Here is a 22,020-nt window from a genome sequence, read left to right as displayed (position 1 = left end):
CTTGTAGCCTGCAGCTCAAGGGAATATAGCAATAGTCGCCAATAAATTAGTGACTGTGAGGAACAAAAATCAAATTTTGCAGCTGTCAACAAGTATTTTATGATATGTCATACTGAGGCTTGATACAGAGCTCTGTACAGATCCATCTGTGAGTGGAATTCTGGTCAGAGACACATTTATTAGCAAGGTGAAATTGCATCTTGTGAATTAGCCGGGGAAATCACCAGCACTTGAAATTTAAAGGCAATTTAAAATGGTCATCAAAGTGTTTTAATGGGTAAAAACAATATATATATATAAGGGGTGCACCGAATCCACTATTTTGGATTCGGCCGAACCCCCGAATCCTTTGTGAAAGATTCGGCCGAATACCGAACCGAATCCTAATTTGCATATGCTAATTAGGGGTGGGAAGAGGAAAACATGTTTTTTTGCATATGCAAATTAGGATTTGGATTCGGTTCGACCGGGCAGAAGGATTTGGCCGAATCCTGGATTCGGTGCATCCCTATTATATATATATATATATATATATATATAGTCAACTACAAGAAGTCCTCTGCACTCAACCCATTATCAATATATTTAAGACAGAGACATTTTGTGCATACTGCTACTAAAAAATGCCTTACCCTTTAAACAAAACAGGGATTGTTTGTCCATATATTGCAATATATTTAAGCTGGCCAACTACGTCAAAGTCATCCCATATCTGGCCAGTCCTACGCTTAATTTTCATTTGATTCATTAAGAATTCAATTGCTTAATTATACATTTTACAAAGGGACTACGTTTTACCTGCAACTTACTAGCTGCTTTCAAAGTAAAACTCCCAAACTTGGCTGCCCTTTTATTAGACACCAGTGGGATCACCTGACTATAGCTGGGAGGGAGCTACAACATGGAGCTGGTCACTGCTCCTGTATAACTATAACAAACAAGGGAAAGTTGTGCTCACCACTATTTTTTAAAACCATTAGGCGGGGGTGCAATGAGGGTGTGACCACAAAATACATATAGTCAACTACAAGAAGTCCTCTGCACTCAACCCATTATCAATATATTTAAGACAGAGACATTTTGTGCATACTGCTACTAAAAAATGCCTTACCCTTTAAACAACACAGGGATTGTTTGTCCATATATTGCAATATATTTAAGCTGGCCAACTACGTCAAAGTCATCCCATATCTGGCCAGTCCTACGCTTAATTTTCATCTGATTCATTAAGAATTCAATTGCTTAATTATACATTTTACAAAGGGACTACGTTTTACCTGCAACTTACTAGCTGCTTTCAAAGTAAAACTCCCAAACTTGGCTGCCCTTTTATTAGACACCAGTGGGATCACCTGACTATAGCTGGGAGGGGTGGGAGCTACAACATGGAGCTGGTCACTGCTCCTGTATAACTATAACAAACAAGGGAAAGTTGTGCTCACCACTATTTTTTAAAACCATTAGGCGGGGGTGCAATGAGGGTGTGACCACAAAATACATATAGTCAACTACAAGAAGTCCTCTGTTCTCAACCCATTATCAATATATTTAAGACAGAGACATTTTGTGCATACTGCTACTAAAAAATGCCTTACCCTTTAAACAACACAGGGATTGTTTGTCCATATATTGCAATATATTTAAGCTGGCCAACTACGTCAAAGAAATCCCATATCTGGCCAGTCCTACGCTTAATTTTCATCTGATTCATTAAGAATTCAATTGCTTAATTATACATTTTACAAAGGGACTAAGTTTTACCTGCAACTTACTAGCTGCTTTCAAAGTAAAACTCCCAAACTTGGCTGCCCTTTTATTAGACACCAGTGGGATCACCTGACTATAGCTGGGAGGGGTGGGAGCTACAACGTCTTTGACGTAGTTGGCCAGCTTAAATATATTGCAATATATGGACAAACAATCCCTGTGTTGTTTAAAGGGTAAGGCATTTTTTAGTAGCAGTATGCACAAAATGTCTCTGTCTTAAATATATTGATAATGGGTTGAGTGCAGAGGACCTTTTGTAGTTGACTATATATATATATATATATATATATTTTATATATATATATATTTTATATATATATATATATATATATATATATATATATATATATATATATATATATATATATATATATATATATATATATATATATATATATATATATATATATATATATATATATATATATATATATATATATAATGAGTCCAAAATGGTGCACACCTTCCCAGATCGTAAATGCCTGGGTGCTGGTAATGCTTGTATGATATACTGTACCAAAAAAAAAACCGCACTCACAGGTCTCTCCTTCAAAAAAGCCGCAAAGGATGTGATATATTTCTTCAACGTTTCGGCTACAAAACTCTAGTCGTCCTCAGGAAGAACAACATTACTCAAGTGTGGTCATATTTAACATGCAGTGTTGGCACCAAATCTGCCTGTGACATCATCATCAAGTGCCCACCACAACATAGAGTCATGCGATAAGAGAAGTGTCAGCTTAACTTCCCCTAAGAGGGACACATTGGTACTGAAGGGCGCGATGGGGCTGCGACCGCTAGCTGGGGGTAAGTATATAACTAGCGCGATGACTCTCACTACATGACATCGGGTTTGGTTATGCATATTTTTCAATAGTTTTGTCACAGGGTTGTCACTATCCGCTGGAACTGAAACAAGAAACTGGACATATGGGTTTTGTCACAGATGTTGACAACAAGTTCACTATAAGATTTGATTAAATTAAGATGACACTTCTCTTATCTTCCTGAGGACGGCTAGAATTTTGTAGCCGAAACGTCGAAGAAATAAATCATAATCTTTGCAGCTTTTTTGAAGGAGAGACCTGTGAGTGCGTTTTTTTGGTACAGTATATATATATATATATATATATGTATACTGTACAATATATATATATATATATATATATATATATATATATATATATATATATATATATATATATATATATATATATATATATATTGTATTTACCCATTAAAACACTTTTAGGGTAATTTTTCAATGTATAAACAGGATCAAACGTTTGTATTCTGAGCCAACCTTCTGTTGATGAGGGTGCAGGGTCAAAACATTGAGTTCAAATGGACCTGCACTCCAAGATTAGTGAACCATCAATGCTAATTTTCAAACTTGTGCAACCAACGTTTTGGCCCACATTAGGGTCTTTATCAAGGACAAAATACAAATTAATTTAAATTAGGGACTAGATGTTGAATGCACATTTATTTGAAAATAAATGGTTGATGGTTCACTAATCTTGGAGTGCGGGTCCTTTTGAAATATACAGTATATATATATATATATATATATATATATATATATATATATATATATATATATATAGGTTTAACTACAATTTTATTTTTCTGTACGGGTCGTTCAGTACAACATAATGGCAAAAGTTATACTGCTGAGGGAAGCTGATTTATATAAATGTTTTTTAATGATTATTTCTTGGGGAGAGCGTTATACATATTTTAGTTAGGTAAAATTGAAAATGAAAATATTCTTATTGGCTTGTCCCACGGGTTATCTTGTGATTGATATCCCAAATTGAGTCATTAAATAGAGGTATGTTGTTGTGGGACAAATCCAAGGCAGCAAATTTAACTGCAATTTTCTTTATTGGGGAGTAGAGATAGGTAAAATTGAAACACAATATTATCAGGCCCAGTCTTATCCTGCCCAATCCCAAACACGTGATTTTTTTTATATCCACACAATAGTTGTGAGACTGGTCCACATTATAAGCTCTTGAACACCATCTTTAAAACAGGGTTTTTAGCATGAAAGTTTCTGTCAAAGTGAGGTAGCCCTTAACCTCTTGGCAAATCGTGATAGAACAAGCAAAGGCTTGAAAAGGCTTCTTGGATTTCTGCTGTCCCGGCACGAGGGACTCGCAGTAAATTCTTGACTCGCAAGTAAATTCTGGGTGCAGTGATGCTGGTGAATACTTGCCTTGATAAACAGATAGTGACAACTTGAAGCCAGTATATATAATATATAATTGCTGGTCAAAACAATTTGCACTTTGGAGTTAATGAGTGCAGAAGCTCATGGCTATCGCACAGACAATGCTATATCTTGGTATTAATCATTTCTTAAGGGGGATGAGGGAATTTTTGCAAAGGTGAACTTTAGTTGGATGGATACAGCATGAGTCACATCTTGTCATTTTTTTGCTACAGCATGTCCCTTAGATACCAGCATTGAGACATGCATGTCAGGGAGAAGCCAGGCTCCCATTGCCTGCCCTGCTCTGGACTAGACAGCCATTAATCTCCTCATGCAGAGAGGCTTAATAAAAAGCATGCAAGCAGCATGGTCTCATTTAAAGGCTCAGCCCTACTCACTGAGCAGTAAGATGGGAACTCACTCAGCCATAAAAACTCATTCTGCCGTAACTGGCATGCTCATTATTACTGTGGCCCTTTCTCTTTCAGACCAAAGTTTATAAAACACAGTTTAGGATGTATGTATAATCGAAAATATCTTAGGCTTATTTGCATGTAAGCATGTAGATTCTGATGCCTCTATTCCTGGTTCGTGTGTTGTATATACTTTAATTATAACCAAAAGGAAAAAGAATGATACTTATGTATGTCTATGTATTGTTGATACTCTATAAAGTAAAGAGAAAACGTAGTATTCCTTATATGAAAGTTCATATTTTGACATTCACCGGGATATCTATTTACTGTAAATGCAAAATGCATGTGTCCACAAATGTTGGTTTTATTTTATTTTATAAAATATCAATTTGAAGATTGCCAAGGACCCTTAAGTGTAGCTTCTCCATAGAGGCAAGAGCACACTGAGCATGTGCAGTGTCACTGACATGAAAAAGATGGCTGAACAAGATTCAAGTTGGAGAGCTGCTATAGACAATGTTAAAGGCAGTGATCATTGCTGTTACTCTGAACTGGTACACATTAGTATATGAAATAAACCTTATAGCCATGTTCTCTTTTAGACTTTATTTCTTCTTTAAGGGGAAATAAAAAATTGTAATTGTAAATTTTAATTGTAAGATGCAAAATGTTTTAATTTCATCTAGCACATAGCTTCAAAAAATTGTACGTTCAAGGAACATAGACCTCTGTTGTGCAACAATTCTATGTACAGCATAAATATATGTACGGCTCAATATAATACAAAGCTTCTGTTACAGGTTAATCCAATGGGTATAAAAATTGTTGTCCAGATTGTGTAGCCCCCAATCAACCAGAAAGGGTTAATGCATTAATTTCCTGCTTTTATAGTCAAGTAATTAAAATGAGTTATGTAGGGATAGGTCACAGGCCTGAATCCCAGACTTAAAGGAATACTTATCAATCAAATATAGTCTCATACCATACTATGGTCTCTTGATTTACTGTTTTCATAAAGGAGCACAAAAGCTCACAAAGAATTAGGCTAGAAATACCACACATTATAATTTGGGCTTCTGTACCCATCTAAGGCAACCACAGACCTTTATACTGTAAATGAAGATCTGCTCCTCCATAAATTTCATCACATTCGTTTTTGCCGATTCATAGCACAGGCTGTGGGCTGCTCTCACATACCTGAGCTTAGGGACTGACTCACATGTATAAAAATACATACATACTAATAGAGAGAGAGAGAGAGAGAGAGAGAGAGAGAGAGAGAGAGAGAGAGAGAGAGAGAGAGAGAGAGAGAGAGAGAGAGAGAGAGAGAGAGAGAGAGAGAGAGAGAGAGAGAGAGAGAGAGAGAGTGAGAGTGAGAGAGAGAGAGAGAGAGAGAGCGCACACACTGGGACTTATAACGAAAAATGTTTTATTACAAAAAATCCAACGTTTTGAGCACAAACAGTGCTTTTCAGGGACAACCCAACGCAGAACGTGAAATGTAAATCATCAGTAGCAAAACTTATACAGTGTTGTAAACTTATTAGGTGGAAAAAATAAGGAAACAGCGTTCAGTATAAGTAAACTAATACTAACTAGGCTAAGTAAGCAGCGCTCCGAATCATTAGGTGAACAAACCCAAAGGTGTGGGGGCAAGTAGGTAAAAACATCACAAGCAAAATGTCTACAAATATTTTTATGGCAAAGACAGATATCTAGGAATGGAATTGTTACTACACTTAAGACAGAACTATTAGTCAGCTAAATTTTTAAATAGCCTGATGGTGAAAAAAAATGCATTATAATGATATAATAAAACATGAGTCATAATTCTGAGCCAATGTTGCCATCTTTATCTACTTTGCAAGCAAATCATGCCTTGGGCACACACATATTAGCAGGTGAATCAGTGCATAAGATGCAATGGTCAGTAACCGTAGTTTTTTACTTACTTACACATTTGCATTGATTCACACACTTGCACTTACATAAAGCTGGCCATACACAGACAGACATTATTCGGCGAGTTCAGTTAGGCATGTTGGACTGAAAGTGCTGAATTGGAAGCCAAGATCTGCCCATGTATGGCCACTTTTAGACTAGTAAGAAACAACTAATCTGCTGAAACGAACTCACTTTTGCCTCTTCATTAACACAGTCAATGTCTCCTGGGTGCATACACACTGAGCAGATTTTGGATTGAAAACATGCATTTGTGCAGAAACTCATTCTGTGTATATTTACCCAGGCTGAAACAGTGCCCTCTCATTGCAGAGACATAAGTAAGTGGTGTTAAGCCAATAAACATCACCTGTGGCACTAGCCTGAGATGGACACATACAGGGCCGGCATCAGGGGGTCACAGGAGGGGACAGATGTCCTGGGCCCGCAGGATTTTCTGTCTAAGGGGGGGGGCCCGACCATGCTCACTTACTTGATTTCAGCTCAGCGTGCTGCCAGTAGGACACTGCAGCTCTGTGCACGGAAACTTTTCCCAATTAACATTGGGAACATATATACACCCACATATACACACTCATACATACACACACCCACACACATATATAGGGAGATGTAACAGGCCCAGTTACACGAGTAGTAGTGATGTGCGGGTCAGGGTTTTCCTGACCCGCACCCGACCCTAACCCGCCCTGCTGCAACCCATGCCTGCCCGCACCCGCACTTCCGGGGGTACTTTTATAGACCCGCACCGCCCCGCCGATGATGTCACAATGACATCAAAAAAGGGGCGGGGCGAGCAGACGCGAGCCTATAAAACCGGAAGTCGGATGCCGGCATTTGAAGGTGGCAGGGAGAGCAGGAGAAGAGCTCAACCTGCCCACCAACCGCGAGGAGCAGTGCGAAGTCGACCCGAACCTGCCCAACCCGCGGTGTGTATATGTATTAGGGCCTTATGGGGCACCTATACCTCCTGGGCCCCCCTCTGTAGTTACACCCCTGCTGACGGGCAAATCAGTGAAAATTTGAAAAAGGCGAATTTTCACATATATTCATTTATCTTTTTAGATTTTTTCAGTTTTGGGCTGGTTTTATAGCTGACTTTGGCTGGTTTTGAAAATTACCTGACAACCCTGAGTTCAGATCAGAGACTCCAAGGCAGGGCAAGTGCCCTCCCTTGCCCCATTTTGTGGAAGCCCATGGTGTCCCTGTATAAGACCACAGTCCCACATGGCCACCCCAGCACCCATCCAATGCAGAATCTTAAGTATGAATCATAATTTGAAACTTGTATGTTTATTATGTGAGAGAAAACAAGTTCAAATACACACAATCAACTTGAGTGAACATACTCAAAGCACGTATCAACCCAAACAGTATCCAGTCTGTTTGGTGCATAAGAAAAGAAAAGACAAAGGAAAATAAAAGAAGACAAAATGAAATACTAAATAACAAAAAAACAAAAACCATAAGTGGTTCGTGGTACATGGCATAAGTGGCATAAAACGTAAAGTCTAAAGGTTGTAGAATAGACAAATGTTCCTCAAAAGAAGACAAAATGAAATACTAAATAACAAAAAAACAAAAACCATAAGTGGTTCGTGGTACATGGCATAAGTGGCATAAAACGTAAAGTCTAAAGGTTGTAGAATAGACAAATGTTCCTCAAAAGCAAAGGGGGCACAGCTAAGTTCAAATGAGTAAAAACAGGGACAGTCAAAGACAGAAGACAGAAAGCATTTATTATCAATGCATGATCAAACGAGAGCTGGCAAGTGAGCTCAGTATAAGGTCAGATGTACTCTGAACCTGGGCACAGGTGATAATCACTGTCACCTTTTCAGCCGATAAAGCCAATCAGCTGGCATGCAAAGGCATTTATAGTGGAAGCAGCGTCCAGTATGTGCCACCGAAGACACGTCGGAGTAGTATAACTATAAGTCTCAACAGGTCGGCATGTCATAACATATACATTATAACTTATGCCATATCATCCTGGTGGGAGTTATAGTAGCTTTTACTCCAACTGATGATTCATACTGAAGGTCGGGTGCTGGGGCGCCCATGTGGGACTGTGGTCTTATACAGGGACACCTCTGGGTTTGTTCACCCAATGATTCGGAGCTCTGCTCACTTTTGCCTATTTAGTATCAGTTTACGTACAGTGAACACTGTTGCCTTTTTTCCCCCCGCTTAATAAGATTACAACACTGTTTATGTTTTGTTACTGATAATTTACATTGACATTTCACATTTTGCGCGTCAAATAATGTTAATGGTCACCTAATTGTGTACATTTCACTATTCTCTTTTCCTTCCACCAACTGATCACTGCACCTGTTTTACATTGGTTTCACTGGTTACCACATTTGTTTGGTTAGGGTTTGAATGTTTGTGCTGCTTTTCAGTCTTTTGGTTTGTCCTGAGGAAGAGCACTGCTTGTGCTCAAAACATTGGATTTTTTTGTAATAAAAAAAAAAAAATTATTATATATATAAAATATAAAATAAACAAACAAACCGCACTCCAAGATTTATTCTCAGAATAAAGCACTGTCTTTTTTGATCACTTTACAAGACCTTGGAGTGCGGTTTGTTTGATTATTATGTATCAATGATTTGACCAGCACCCAGGCAGCTGTGGATTGTTTTGAGTGCACCAGTCTGGCAGGAATATATATATATATATATATATATATATATATATATATATATATATATATATATATATTATGAAGAAAGGTGCGGCACTCACGGGATCTTTGTGTAATCAGAAACAAAAATTATTTATTTAACTCAACGTTTCAAACCCACAGGGTTCTTCATATTTTTTTGTTGTATTCTCCTGACGAAGAACCCTGTGAGGGTTCGAAACGTTAAGCTAGATAAATCATTTTTGTTTCTGATTACACAAAGCTCCCGTGAGTGCCGCAACTTTCTTCATATTCTATATACCATTATTGGGGGCACCCTGGTTTAGACATGGTTAATCGGTGTGCACCATTGATCTCTGGATATATATATATATATATATATATATATATATATATATATATATATATTATAATACAAACACCTGCACTCTGTCCTCTTTTTTCTCCAGTCCGGGTGCTCGGTCAAAGTCTTTATATATGCATAGAATGGACCAGCACACCGTTTTCTTCAATCAAACGTGTTTATTCAATACACACTGTGCATCCAACGTTTCGGCCCGCATCCGGGCCTTTATCAAGGATGATAAAGGCCCGGGATGCGGGCCCGAAACGTTGGATGCACAGTGTGTATTGAATAAACACGTTTGATTGAAGAAAACGGTGTGCTGGTCCATTCTATATATATATATAGTAGAGAGGAGGATCGACACTCACAGTTTACATCTCAATCCGACGTTTCGGACCCACACGATTCTTGGGAAAGGGCCCCGTGCGGGTCCGAAACGTCGGATTAAGATGTAAACTTGTTTGAAAAATAATAGCAACTTTCTTCACTACAATTACAGTGAGTGGCGATCCTCCTTTCTACTATACAAGTTATTTGATCTGGCACCACTGGAATCGCCAAGATTTGAGTGTGGGTACTGTGGGACTATATATATATATATATTTCCTTTTCTACATTAATACCTGCGAGTGCGATCTTCACTACTTCTAATTGATGTTACCGATCTAGGACTGCACCCAGGCACGCTTGACCTCCATTTCGTGAGTGCCGGTTCTTTGCTCTGCTCTATATATATATATATATATATATATATATATATATATATATATATATATATATATATATATATAAATAATTTAGCAGAAGGACCCTCCGTTATTCGTGTTTATTATTAATGCATATCCAAAGTTTCGCCCCACATTAGGGCCTTTCTCCTTGTGTTTAGTGATGTAATTTGTGTCACATGACTCTCTGTAATGTCTAATACTGAAATAATGGTGTGTTCATGCATTGCAGGTATGTTTCATGTATGTTTCTACATACTGTCACATTGACTGTAAACTGTATTGACCCTTTTGTAGCATCACTCCACCTCCCTTGATTGAAAATGTTTATTGAGCAAACTTGACACATGAGACCCGCTGAGCACCCACAATAGAATCTCACACCTCATACACTTTTCACTCTATTACATTTTGAATGATTTCCGACAAATGCCTGTGTAACTGGTAATCCCTTCTAAATTTTACACTAACTCCATGTCTCTCTAAATAAAGTAAACTCTTCTCTGCCATCATAATGGTGGCTTTATTAGTCCTAGACCTGTCTGAATAATACATACAAAATGTAAAATGAGGTTTTAAAACCAGGTTACTTAATACGTCATATCAGTAGATAACATAGTGTCTCTGATGAGCTGTTATATGGAAAACCCCAGGTCCCAAGCATTTTGGAGAATAGGTCCCATACCTGTACAGATCTTCTTTGCCTCAAACAAACAGATCCCGGCTAAACCTACAAAGACATTTGTGTGCTGATTTTCATTTAGGCCCCCAATTACACAGATGAATAAAGAATATCTAATGACAGGCATATGTTCATGATGTCAGTTATACAAGCTGCAAACAATATTACTGACTGGGGCATGTTTAGGACTTAAGTGTATTATTACTGACTGGGGCATGTTTAGGTCTTAATGTCTAGAACGATACGTCTTTTATTGAACCAACACATGCTAATGGCAATAAGGTTTAAGGGTTCCAATGTAGAAGATCCATGACTGTGTCAACAACATCAGCCACATATAGCCCATTTAAAATTCAGTTTGTAACTGTATGGCTCATTTGCTAACAATGGTGCAGACTTGCTCCAATGCAATAAACCTTATTAGCCCCTTAGATATTTGCTTCTGTTGTATTACTAAGTGGTCCCTGATACTTCCATTCACATTCCAGATGTCTGGGAATGGTTCTGCAGACATTACTATTGGACATATTTAGCATTTCTTGCACTGATCAAAGAGCTGGTTGCACTGGGCAATTGTTTTCCTAAAACACTTCGGGGCAGATTTACTCAAACTTCCTTAACTTTCTTAGCATGAAAAATGTATAGCAAATGTGCTCAAGTTTATAACACTTAGAAAGTCCTGAAGGATTCCCAGTGTCATGAACTTGAGCACATTTGCTAAGAAAGTATTCAACAAACTGAGACTTCTGACAGTTAGGCAGAATGTTTTTTTTTACTATGGGGCAATAGAGTTCAGAGGCAGAGCTTGAAAATTGGGATTAAGGATGTAGACAAATCATCTCTGAGCTAGAAAAAATTTTTCCAGCTGGAAAAGTGATTGGTTATTATGACCACCCTGTAAACAATGAAATAAACAAAAGGAACACCAAGAGCCCCAATAGTGTAATATGTATTGGTAAGGGATAATGAAATAAGAGTAGATAACATATACTCACAAACCAAGGTTACCAATAGGCAACCACTGTAAAGGCAGGTGGGGAGATTGTCCTGACCCCACTCAGGATGAGTAGTGATGTAATTTCTGTCACATGACTCACTAAAATTTGTGTATTATAATTAATAAAGTACCCCCAGTTGTAAAATATAAGGATATTATAAGTTACCGAGGAGTTTCATGACCATATAAAAACACGAGGCCGAAGGCCGAGTGTTTTTATACAGGTCATGGAACTCCGAGGTAACTTATAATATCCTCATATTTTACAACTGGGGGTACTTTATTAATTATAATACACAAATTTTAGTGAGTCATGTGACAGAAATTACATCACTACTCACCGTTTATAACTGATGACATCACTACTCACCGTTTATAAGGATATAATTTACAAGATATTCATGGCTTTTGTGTATTATAAGGATATAAACGAGTTTAAAAACCAAAACTTGGTAATCAGAGGAGGCAGTAGTGGACTTACCTCCTCCAAGCAGACACAAAACAACTGTAATTAAGCAGTCAAAATTTATTAATGAACTCCAATCAGTGCAACGCGTTTCACGGGCTCAGACCCACTTCTACAGGCAATAAACATAGGAGTTACAGCTGTGAATTTCAGAGACCAAAGTGACAAATAGTATGCTGTATGCTTATTCATCAAAACAAAAGCTTTTTTAGTATTACAAAAATATGTATGGTAGTCATTATTCTGGGATAAAGGTATGGTGCAGGGATTGGTTAGCTATTAAAAAAATGGGGGGGTTTTGGGATATACCAACGTAAAGGTTGATAGGTATTAGAGGATACAACAATTATACAGGTGAAGTGCAGTAAATAGGGTAAAAAGGAAGTGCAGTGAGCAAAAACATAGTGGGGCTGCAAAGTTAATATAAAGTCATAACTAACAAAACAGATAAGGCATAGAGTGGTGTGTGGTAATAAATAACTAGACTCACCATCTGGCAGTAGTATACACACTTAGCGCCTCTGTGCCAGCGAAGGACGCCTGAGTGTCTTTTATAGTTAGAGTTTGGAGGGGAACCAGCATCTTACAAACAAGAAGTGCATCATAGGGGGGCGGGGTTAAGGCAAAAGGTTCAATACTATAGTATAGGAAGTAAATAGTCACCATGTTGGGAGGGGCAGTGTGGGGGTTACTTAGCCGCCATGTTGGATGGGACAGAGTAGTGAAATAGGTACATAAAAGTGCGTGAGGGTACACATATAAGAAATAGGGGAGTGTTGATCATATTGATGTGGGCAAGCGGCTATAAAATCAGGGCAGGTTATTAAAATGGAGTGCCATAGTGCATGATGCCTGAATAATAACCATATGGAGCAAAAACAGGTTGCTTATACAGAATAATAAAAACATTATCTAAGACATATATTAAAAATTGTAATCAAAAACATACATCCATAAAGTATCAGATACTGTGATCAAATATAATACATTGATATATAGAATATACGATATGCCACCTTATTTATTATTCCAATGTTCTAAAACATTGGAAGTTTGAATCAAAAATAAAATATATGTTGTTTATTCACAGTAAAAACATGAGACTGTAGGTCGTAAATACGTAAAAAATTCGTTAAAAAAATATATAAAAGAACCATAAAAGAGAGGACTGACTAAAAGTGTTAACGGAACAGAACGGATATGATTATGGGGGTTGATATTTAATAAATTTTCTCTAAGACCTCGTTGAGTCCTTCTGGAACGAGTGTCTTTAGGGTTTGGATCCAATACATCTCAAGTTTTTTAAGTTTTTCAAATGCCGCCGGTTCTGTCTCATTGATATTATCTATAAGGGTGATGGAGAAAGTGTCGGGATTGCTCTGGTGTGCTGAGTGAAAGTGACGTGAAACACTGTGCATGGGGAATTTGTTCAAAATATTCCTTTTATGTTGACCTATCCGGCTCCGGGCCTCTTGTGTGGTTCTGCCAACATATTGGAGATGACAGGCACAGGTGATGACGTAAATTACAAATTTAGACTGACAGGATATGTGTTTTTTTATGGAGTACTGGATATTGGTAACCATGGACATGAAATTGGAGGTATTGGAAACAAAAGAACAGGCTAAGCAGCGGGGGCGGTGGCAGGACCAGGAGCCCAATGTCAGTGGTACTTGATCAGGTGTGTGTTGTTGTTGTCTTGGGATTGCGGAGCCTGCTGGGAGCTAATAAATTCCTAAGGTTTGGTGCTCTCCTGTATGTGATTAATGGTTTGTCGGGTAGTAGGGGTCTTAAGTATGGGTCCTGAAGTAGAATTTCCCATCTTTTGTTAAGTATGGATCTGATTCCCTGGTGTTCTTTACTGTATTGATTAATGAACCGGGGGGGTGGATTGAATTGGGTATTGATTATGGTAGTGGTATTGGGATCAAGGGGTTGTTGTTTTGCTTGACGACAGGCGTCTTTGATTAATTTTCTCGGGTATTTTCTTGCTAAGAATTAATCAAAGACGCCTGTCATCAAGCAAAACAACAACCCCTTGATCCCAATACCTACCATAATCAATACCCAATTCAATCCACCCCCCCCCGGTTCATTACTCAATACAGTAAAGAACACCAGGGAATCAGATCCATACTTAACAAAAGATGGGAAATTCTACTTCAGGACCCATACTTAAGACCCCTACTACCCGACAAACCATTAATCACATACAGGAGAGCACCAAACCTTAGGAATTTATTAGCTCCCAGCAGGCTCCGCAATCCCAAGACCAAAAACAACACACCTGATCAAGTACCACTGACATTGGGCTCCTGGTCCTGCCACCGCCCCCGCTGCTTAGCCTGTTCTTTTGTTTCCAATACCTCCAATTTCATGTCCACGGTTACCAATATCCAGTACTCCATAAAAAAACACATATCCTGTCAGTCTAAATTTGTAATTTACGTCATCACCTGTGCCTGTCATCTCCAATATGTTGGCAGAACCACACAAGAGGCCCGGAGCCGGATAGGTCAACATAAAAGGAATATTTTGAACAAATTCCCCATGCACAGTGTTTCACGTCACTTTCACTCAGCACACCAGAGCAATCCCGACACTTTCTCCATCACCCTTATAGATAATATCAATGAGACAGAACCGGCGGCATTTGAAAAACTTAAAAAACTTGAGATGTATTGGATCCAAACCCTAAAGACACTCGTTCCTGAAGGACTCAACGAGGTCTTAGAGAAAATTTATTAAATATCAACCCCCATAATCATATCCGTTCTGTTCCGTTAACACTTTTAGTCAGTCCTCTCTTTTATGGTTCTTTTATATATTTTTTTAACAAATTTTTTACGTATTTACGACCTACAGTCTCATGTTTTTACTGTGAATAAACAACATATATTTTATTTTTGATTCAAACTTCCAATGTTTTAGAACATTGGAATAATAAATAAGGTGGCATATCGTATATTCTATATATCAATGTATTATATTTGATCACAGTATCTGATACTTTATGGATGGATGTTTTTGATTACAATTTTTAATATATGTTTTAGATAATGTTTTTATTATTCTGTATAAGCAACCTGTTTTTGCTCCATATGGTTATTATTCAGGCATCATGCACTATGACACTCCATTTTAATAACCTGCCCTGATTTTATAGCCGCTTGCCCACATCAATATGATCAACACTCCCCTATTTCTTATATGTGTACCCTCACGCACTTTTATGTACCTATTTCACTACTCTGTCCCATCCAACATGGCGACTAAGTAACCCCCACACTGCCGCTCCCAACATGGTGACTATTTACTTCCTATACTATAGTATTGAACCTTTTGCCTTAACCCCGCCCCCCTATGATGCACTTCCTGTTTGTAAGATGCTGGTTCCCCTCCAAACTCTCACTATAAACGACACTCAGGCGTCCTTCGCCGGCACAGAGGCGCTAAGTGTGTATACTACTGCCAGATGGTGAGTCTTGTTATTTATTACCACACACCACTCTATGCCTTATCTGTTTTGTTAGTTATGACTTTATATTAACTTTGCAGCCCCACTATGTTTTTGCTCACTGCACTTCCTTTTTACCCTATTTACTGCACTTCACCTGTATAATTGTTGTATCCTCTAATACCTATCAACCTTTACGTTGGTATATCCCAAAACCCCACCATTTTTTTAATAGCTAACCAATCCCTGCACCATACCTTTATCCCAGAATAATGACTACCATACATATTTTTGTAATACTAAAAAAGCTTTTGTTTTGATGAATAAGCATACAGCATACTATTTGTCACTTTGGTCTCTGAAATTCACAGCTGTAACTCCTAAGTTTATTGCCTGAAGAAGCGGGTCTGAGCCCGTGAAACGCATTGCACTGATTGGAGTTCGTTAATAAATTTTGACTGCTTAATTACAGTCGTTTTGTGTCTGCTTGGAGGAGGTAAGTCCACTACTGCCTCCTCTGATTACCAAGTTTTGGTTTTTAAACTCGTTTATATCCTTTTATTCTTTTGGCGCCTCTGTTCTTTTTATAGAACCCTGTAAACAATATCATAGATGATTTAAATTTCAAATTAAATACTCAAATTGTGGACCAATGGACACAGAACTCATATGATCAGATAAATTAGGTTTATAGATTGTATAAATATTTAACACTACAGATCAGAGGCAAAGCAATTTTCTTTGTTATTCGTATATTTTTATTGTAGTACTATCATTTAGTCAAGTTTTTACCCTTAGTGCACTTAGGTCCTAGAAAAAAACTGTGAGGAATGAATTACTTGGCATGGAGCTGGATTAATCAGGGTTTTTCTCAATACCATAGGTTGGCATGCATTTACTACAGTGAAATCACCCCTTTACCAAGCTCACCTTTTTCTGGTTTCTTTCTATTACTTTTTCTCTGGCAGGTACCATGACAAGCAGGAGATCACCAGTAACTTCCTGGGTGCCATGTGGCTTATTTCTATAACATTCCTTTCCATTGGTTATGGAGATATGGTGCCCAACACTTACTGTGGCAAGGGAGTCTGTCTACTAACTGGCATTATGGTAAGAATGGCATTGGAATGGAATCTCTCTCTCTGTTTTTCACATTTGCCAGCTTTTCTATTGTTTTAATATATCTATTATACATATGAACTACTTAACGAGTCAAAGAAATGCAGTTTGCCTTTAGACTGGATCATGTTTCAATACTATGGTTAGGACTGAAATGTAACAATAAAGACAAAGTGTTATAAACCTATTGCATCAATCAGTAGCTAAGATAACCTATTCTACTGGAGTGGCAGTAGTAAAGGTAAATTGACTGCATGGGGTAACTGAACCTGGAGCAACATTTGTACCTATTCCCCTGTATGGTCTACAGAACTGAATGGCTAAAGGCACATTATTTGCACACTATACCAGCTGGTTTTCTTTGCTTACCTATTTCATGCTAACAACAAAATAATGTGTATTCACCAAATACTAAAAATTCTAAACATGCATACTAGAAGAAAATTCACAGGTGGCAACAGGGAAAAATTATTACATTATTTAATTTTTAATGACTTCTTCTCCTCAGCCCTGACCGCAGACCAAAGTGTTTATTTGTTAGTCATAATTTGCCATTTATTCCTACTTAAATGATATCTTTCAAGGTTGGTTGGTATTTTGTTGGCTAATAAGAGCATGTTTTTCTACTCTGCTTGACTTCCTTCTGCAGGGGGCAGGCTGCACAGCTCTGGTTGTCGCTGTTGTTGCAAGAAAACTGGAACTTACCAAAGCTGAGAAACATGTACACAACTTTATGATGGACACACAACTATCAAAGCGGGTACAAATTTGCTGGAAGGGATGAGGGAAAGGGAGTCAGAGTAGTGGCAAAGGGGCAGAGAGTATGTGTCACTGAGAATGTTGAAGCATTGCACATTTCCTCTTTCTTTACCCATTAGCCACTCTAGCATTTCCTCTTTCGATTCAAGCTTATATCTTTTCCATACAGACTTCTTCCTTCTTTTTCTTTTATTTACTTTAACATCACAGTGACATTCCACAGAAACAACCAATAAATGTTTTACAGGAGATAAATTAAAGGAGACAAATTGAAGAACTAATGGTGTGTAGGGGGTTGATGAAGCTAGAAAATGGCTGGAATAAAAAAAAGCTGCTAAGAATGCACATGTAATAAAAGTCACTAAATTTGCCCAGGAGCAGTAGCCTATAGCAACCAAATAGCAGGTAGCATGTACAGGTCACCTGTAAAAACAAACATCGTATTGGTTGCTATGATTTAACTGCTCCTGGGCAAACATACATGTGGGGGAAGTTGTACTATCTCTTGTGCAAATAGTATAGACACAATATATCAAAAGCCAGTCAGTTAAATAATAAAGACATCTCATATATTTTGTTGGACTAGTGACCTTCAGGTGGTGAAAACTATAACTTAAAGGAACCTCACCAGCAGTTGCCTAGCAAAGAATAAATGATGATAGAAAAGTTACATTGTAGTTGAATTTTAAAAGACACCAACTTCATCTTTTGCAAAAAGTTCTCCTGACATTTTTCAGGCACCAAAATCAATCAATACAGTCTATCATTTTACGGTCAGGCAGTCAGGCAGTGATCTCACAATATCTAAGTATTTTTAAAATATTTTAGGTCGCCCCCCCCCGATTCACCTTGGTTGAAACCAAAGCATGCCCCCACATTCAACCAAAATACTACCTACTTCCTTAAGCAATTTGGTATTATCCCACATTAATCTGAAACACTGGGAAGAATTCTGGCAGGATGCACCTTCCTGTGCTTCCCCACACTTTGGTATGGTTCAATTAGCCGTATGGGGGAAATTACCTTTTAAAACCATTACATTTCTGTTGGTCTGGCAGGGCAGAATATCCCATTTAGCTTGCTAGCAGTCCAATGTAGATGAGGCATCTCCAGGCAAGAAAAGTAAGAGTAGCTACAGACCTTTCAGCTCATGGGGCAATATCCCTCATAGGATTACCTCGACTTCTGTAGATGCTCTCTCTACCAGCTGTTTTCTCATTTCTCTACTTCTTGCTTCTCCTTTCTTATCATTGCCTTCCTCCCCGTTGCTTTCAAACATGCCCAAACATCTCCCATCACAACTGACATTTTCCTGATCTTTACCCCATGTCTTCCTGCTTATTGAACCTGCACAGCAGCTCCTTATTCACTCTTTATATTTGTTTGTGTCTTTTGCTTTTGTTTGTTGTTTTTACAGGTGAAAAATGCAGCTGCCAACGTGCTCAGGGAAACTTGGCTAATTTACAAACACACCAAGCTCGTGAGAAAGATCGACCATGCTAAAGTACGCAAACATCAGCGCAAGTTCCTGCAAGCCATTCACCTGTAAGTGTGTGAGACCTAGCAAAATAGTATAAACCAGGGTTGGTTTGGTGGGGGGAGTTTGGTTCCTGCCATATTATAGCTCTGATAAGGATAGCACAGTGGACAGTTGTGCTTACACGATGGAACAAGTGTGACTATTGAGAAAATACTGAGATTGCAAAAAAGAGGAAAGAGTTTTAACTGGATGTAGTTAGGTTTTGGAATTTCGTCTAAAAGGGTAAGCTCCAAGAGGAAAAGAAAGATTTGTTAAACATCTTGCAGCAATGACTGTGTGAAATTAAAAGGGAAGAGAAAGGAAGCAGCATAATGGTTGGGTGGAGGACACTGGGAGTGTAGTTTAATTAACAGAGAGATGCAGTTAGGCTGTACAATTTGTAGAAAAAAAGAATGAGAAACTAGTTGTGTTTTGCAGTTGGATATGCTTATTGTACTGAGCTGTGTGTGAAGAGTGCTGCTTGTGCATGCCAGAAGGCTCTGAAAAGGAAGGGATGTGACTGTGCTGAGACCTGGAAAGATTATTTACAGGTACAGATTAGTGTGTGAGATGTGAGAAGTTTTAGAAATATTGTTTATTGTGTTGTTAAGTAAAATATTAACTAGGAGGGAGGTATAATATGAAATTCAAATATAGTCAAACCTAGAAATCCAAGATGGTTATAATATAACAATAGAGATGGCGGTGAGCTATAGGAAAAGACTAGAAAAGTAAAAAAAAGCAGATACAATGAGCAGCAGACTTGTTTAAGGTTTTAAAAAACACCAATTATAGGACACTGGGGAACCATTAGGAGTAGTAGAGTACAGTTCATAAGGCTAATGTACCTGAGGGAATTGTAAGGCTATTATTAATAGGTTATAGCGGTAATGGCATGACATGATAGGAGACTACATTTTAGTCTTGTACTTTGTGAGATAATAGGCTTCATTTAAAGCCCATCAGTAATGATTAATCCATGTACGGTACAATGATACAGTATGATCCAATAACTACAATTAACGCAAGTGGTAACACAACCCTCCAAGCTGCAGTATTGATGTCACTTGACTGCACATACCAGCTCTTAGGGACGATCACTAAATGATGGCCAACAGCCTCATATAAACGCTGTGTAATCGATAAATTAAAGTACAGGTATTACATCTAGTATCCAAGCATGCTTGGGACCTGACGTTTTCTGGATTAGGGGATCTGTTAGATTACCATTTAATAAAAAAATATATAAACCCAAGAGGATTCTTTTGCCACCATCAAGTACAAGTTGTATATATAATAGAGAAGAATGGCTTTCTACTATTTGGAATTTCTGGATAACAGATTTCCAAGTAAGGGATCCCATACCCTGATCTGTTAAAATGTGCAGGCTACAAGAAACATGGTAGCATGACAGCATTTTGGCATATTATAATTACAGCTAGTATGTGGCATACAATAGCATTATTGCAGATAAAAGTCACAAATGTATAGCAGTTGCAGGAAAACACATATAAAATAATGGTCAGTGAGTTTGTGTCTACATCCACTGGGCTTTTGTTCTAGGAATAAGGAATAATGCTCAGTCTGTGCGCATGTGGCTATACTTAGAGAATGATGCCTGTGGGTATGTATGTGCTTGTATCTATAAATATAGAATTAAGATTAAAGTTTTCTTTGAGTGAAGCAATACAGATATGAAATAGTGTTGAGCTAATGCATTTGTAGACATAAACAGCCACGCAATATGTGTGTGCACAGTAAAGGAAAATAAAATCTGTGTTTGCAGATATAACATTAGGCCTAGCCTATGTGTCTGCATGGTGATAGAGGAAGTTTGAGCCTGCATTGATAAAGTATAATGCTAATAGAAATTGTGCATAGATACAGAATTATGTAGTTGGTGTGCATGCTTGGATACAGAAAACCTGCTGTTTGAGTCCATAGATACAGAGAGACATCCAATGTGTGTGTGCATGGATACAGAATAATATACCGTACAGTGTATGAGTCTGTACATAAAGATAAAGGGAAATTTTGCTCAAGTTAACCTGTGTATACCTGTGTCTTTCCTCTTTCAAGGATATGTTTTTGCCTGGAGGTCAGTAGCTGCCAAAAGAGTAAGATTTAGCAGTTTATACTGTATACCACTTGCTTTTCTTAACAGAATAGGAGTGAAAATTTACCTTCTTTGTGTTGTTTGTGTTAATAGCTGTGACAGTGAAGGGTAGTAGCTGCAGGAGGCAGTGGCTAAAAACTATAAATGTTGCTTACTGAAAAAGAATGAAACAAGTACTGAGTAGAGACCACCTGTGTTCTTAACTGTTGAATAAGGGTCGGTGTGAGTTTTATTATTGTTTACCTTAGCTATGTCAAATAACATATCAGCAAGGCAAAAGCATGTATCCATATAGAAAAAGCTGGTGCTTGCCACATTTTGTTTCTCAGAATACTGGGTTATTTAGGTTGCATATTCACCAGGAACATGCAAGTGAGCGCAGAAGCTTGCCATGCTTGTTTAATATAATACTGTTCATTTTTATGTTGAATTTGTTATTTCTCTTTAGTTATCATAATGGATCTTGGTTGTCATGGCTTATGTTCCACATCTCCTTTATCCTTTCTATCAAATTCTTTATCCATCCTGTTTGCCCCTTGCATTTGTTCATCCTTCTTTTTCACATTGTTCTGTTTTTCCATTTTTCCCAGCCAAGGTTATATTCTCCCTGACAATCTTACTAGGATTGTCTGCTTCCTAATTGAATGATTAATTCCATAGTCGTGGCTGTGAGACTTGTAAGCACAAAGGCTTCAAGCCACGTTATACTGGACAGATACAACAGGCAACATGCAGCTAGTGCTGGCTAAAAGCAGCTTCCAAAGGGAGGACACCTTTTTTGTTAGGAACAAGTTTTATAAGTCTGACTACTGAGCAGATAG

At 38.0% G+C, this 22,020-nt stretch overlaps 1 protein-coding gene across 3 annotated transcripts in view; it reads left to right on the top strand.

Annotated features, from left to right (window-relative positions):
* kcnn1.S (potassium channel, calcium activated intermediate/small conductance subfamily N alpha, member 1 S homeolog) overlaps positions 1–22,020 on the top strand; it is a 54,836-nt gene that overhangs the window by 12,808 nt on the left and 20,008 nt on the right. For all 3 annotated transcript variants that reach the window (XM_018239887.2, XM_041580025.1, XM_041580026.1), the window contains exons 4-6: positions 16,655–16,796; positions 17,455–17,565; positions 18,982–19,109. In XM_018239887.2, coding sequence (XP_018095376.1) covers positions 16,655–16,796; positions 17,455–17,565; positions 18,982–19,109 — 381 coding nt within the window. The remainder of the gene's footprint in view (positions 1–16,654; positions 16,797–17,454; positions 17,566–18,981; positions 19,110–22,020) is intronic.

Source organism: Xenopus laevis, chromosome 1S, assembly GCF_017654675.1.
Source record: "Xenopus laevis strain J_2021 chromosome 1S, Xenopus_laevis_v10.1, whole genome shotgun sequence".
Classification (NCBI taxonomy): domain Eukaryota; kingdom Metazoa; phylum Chordata; class Amphibia; order Anura; family Pipidae; genus Xenopus; species Xenopus laevis.
Note: the sequence above shows the minus strand (reverse complement) of the source record. Positions and strands in the feature narration are given on the sequence as shown.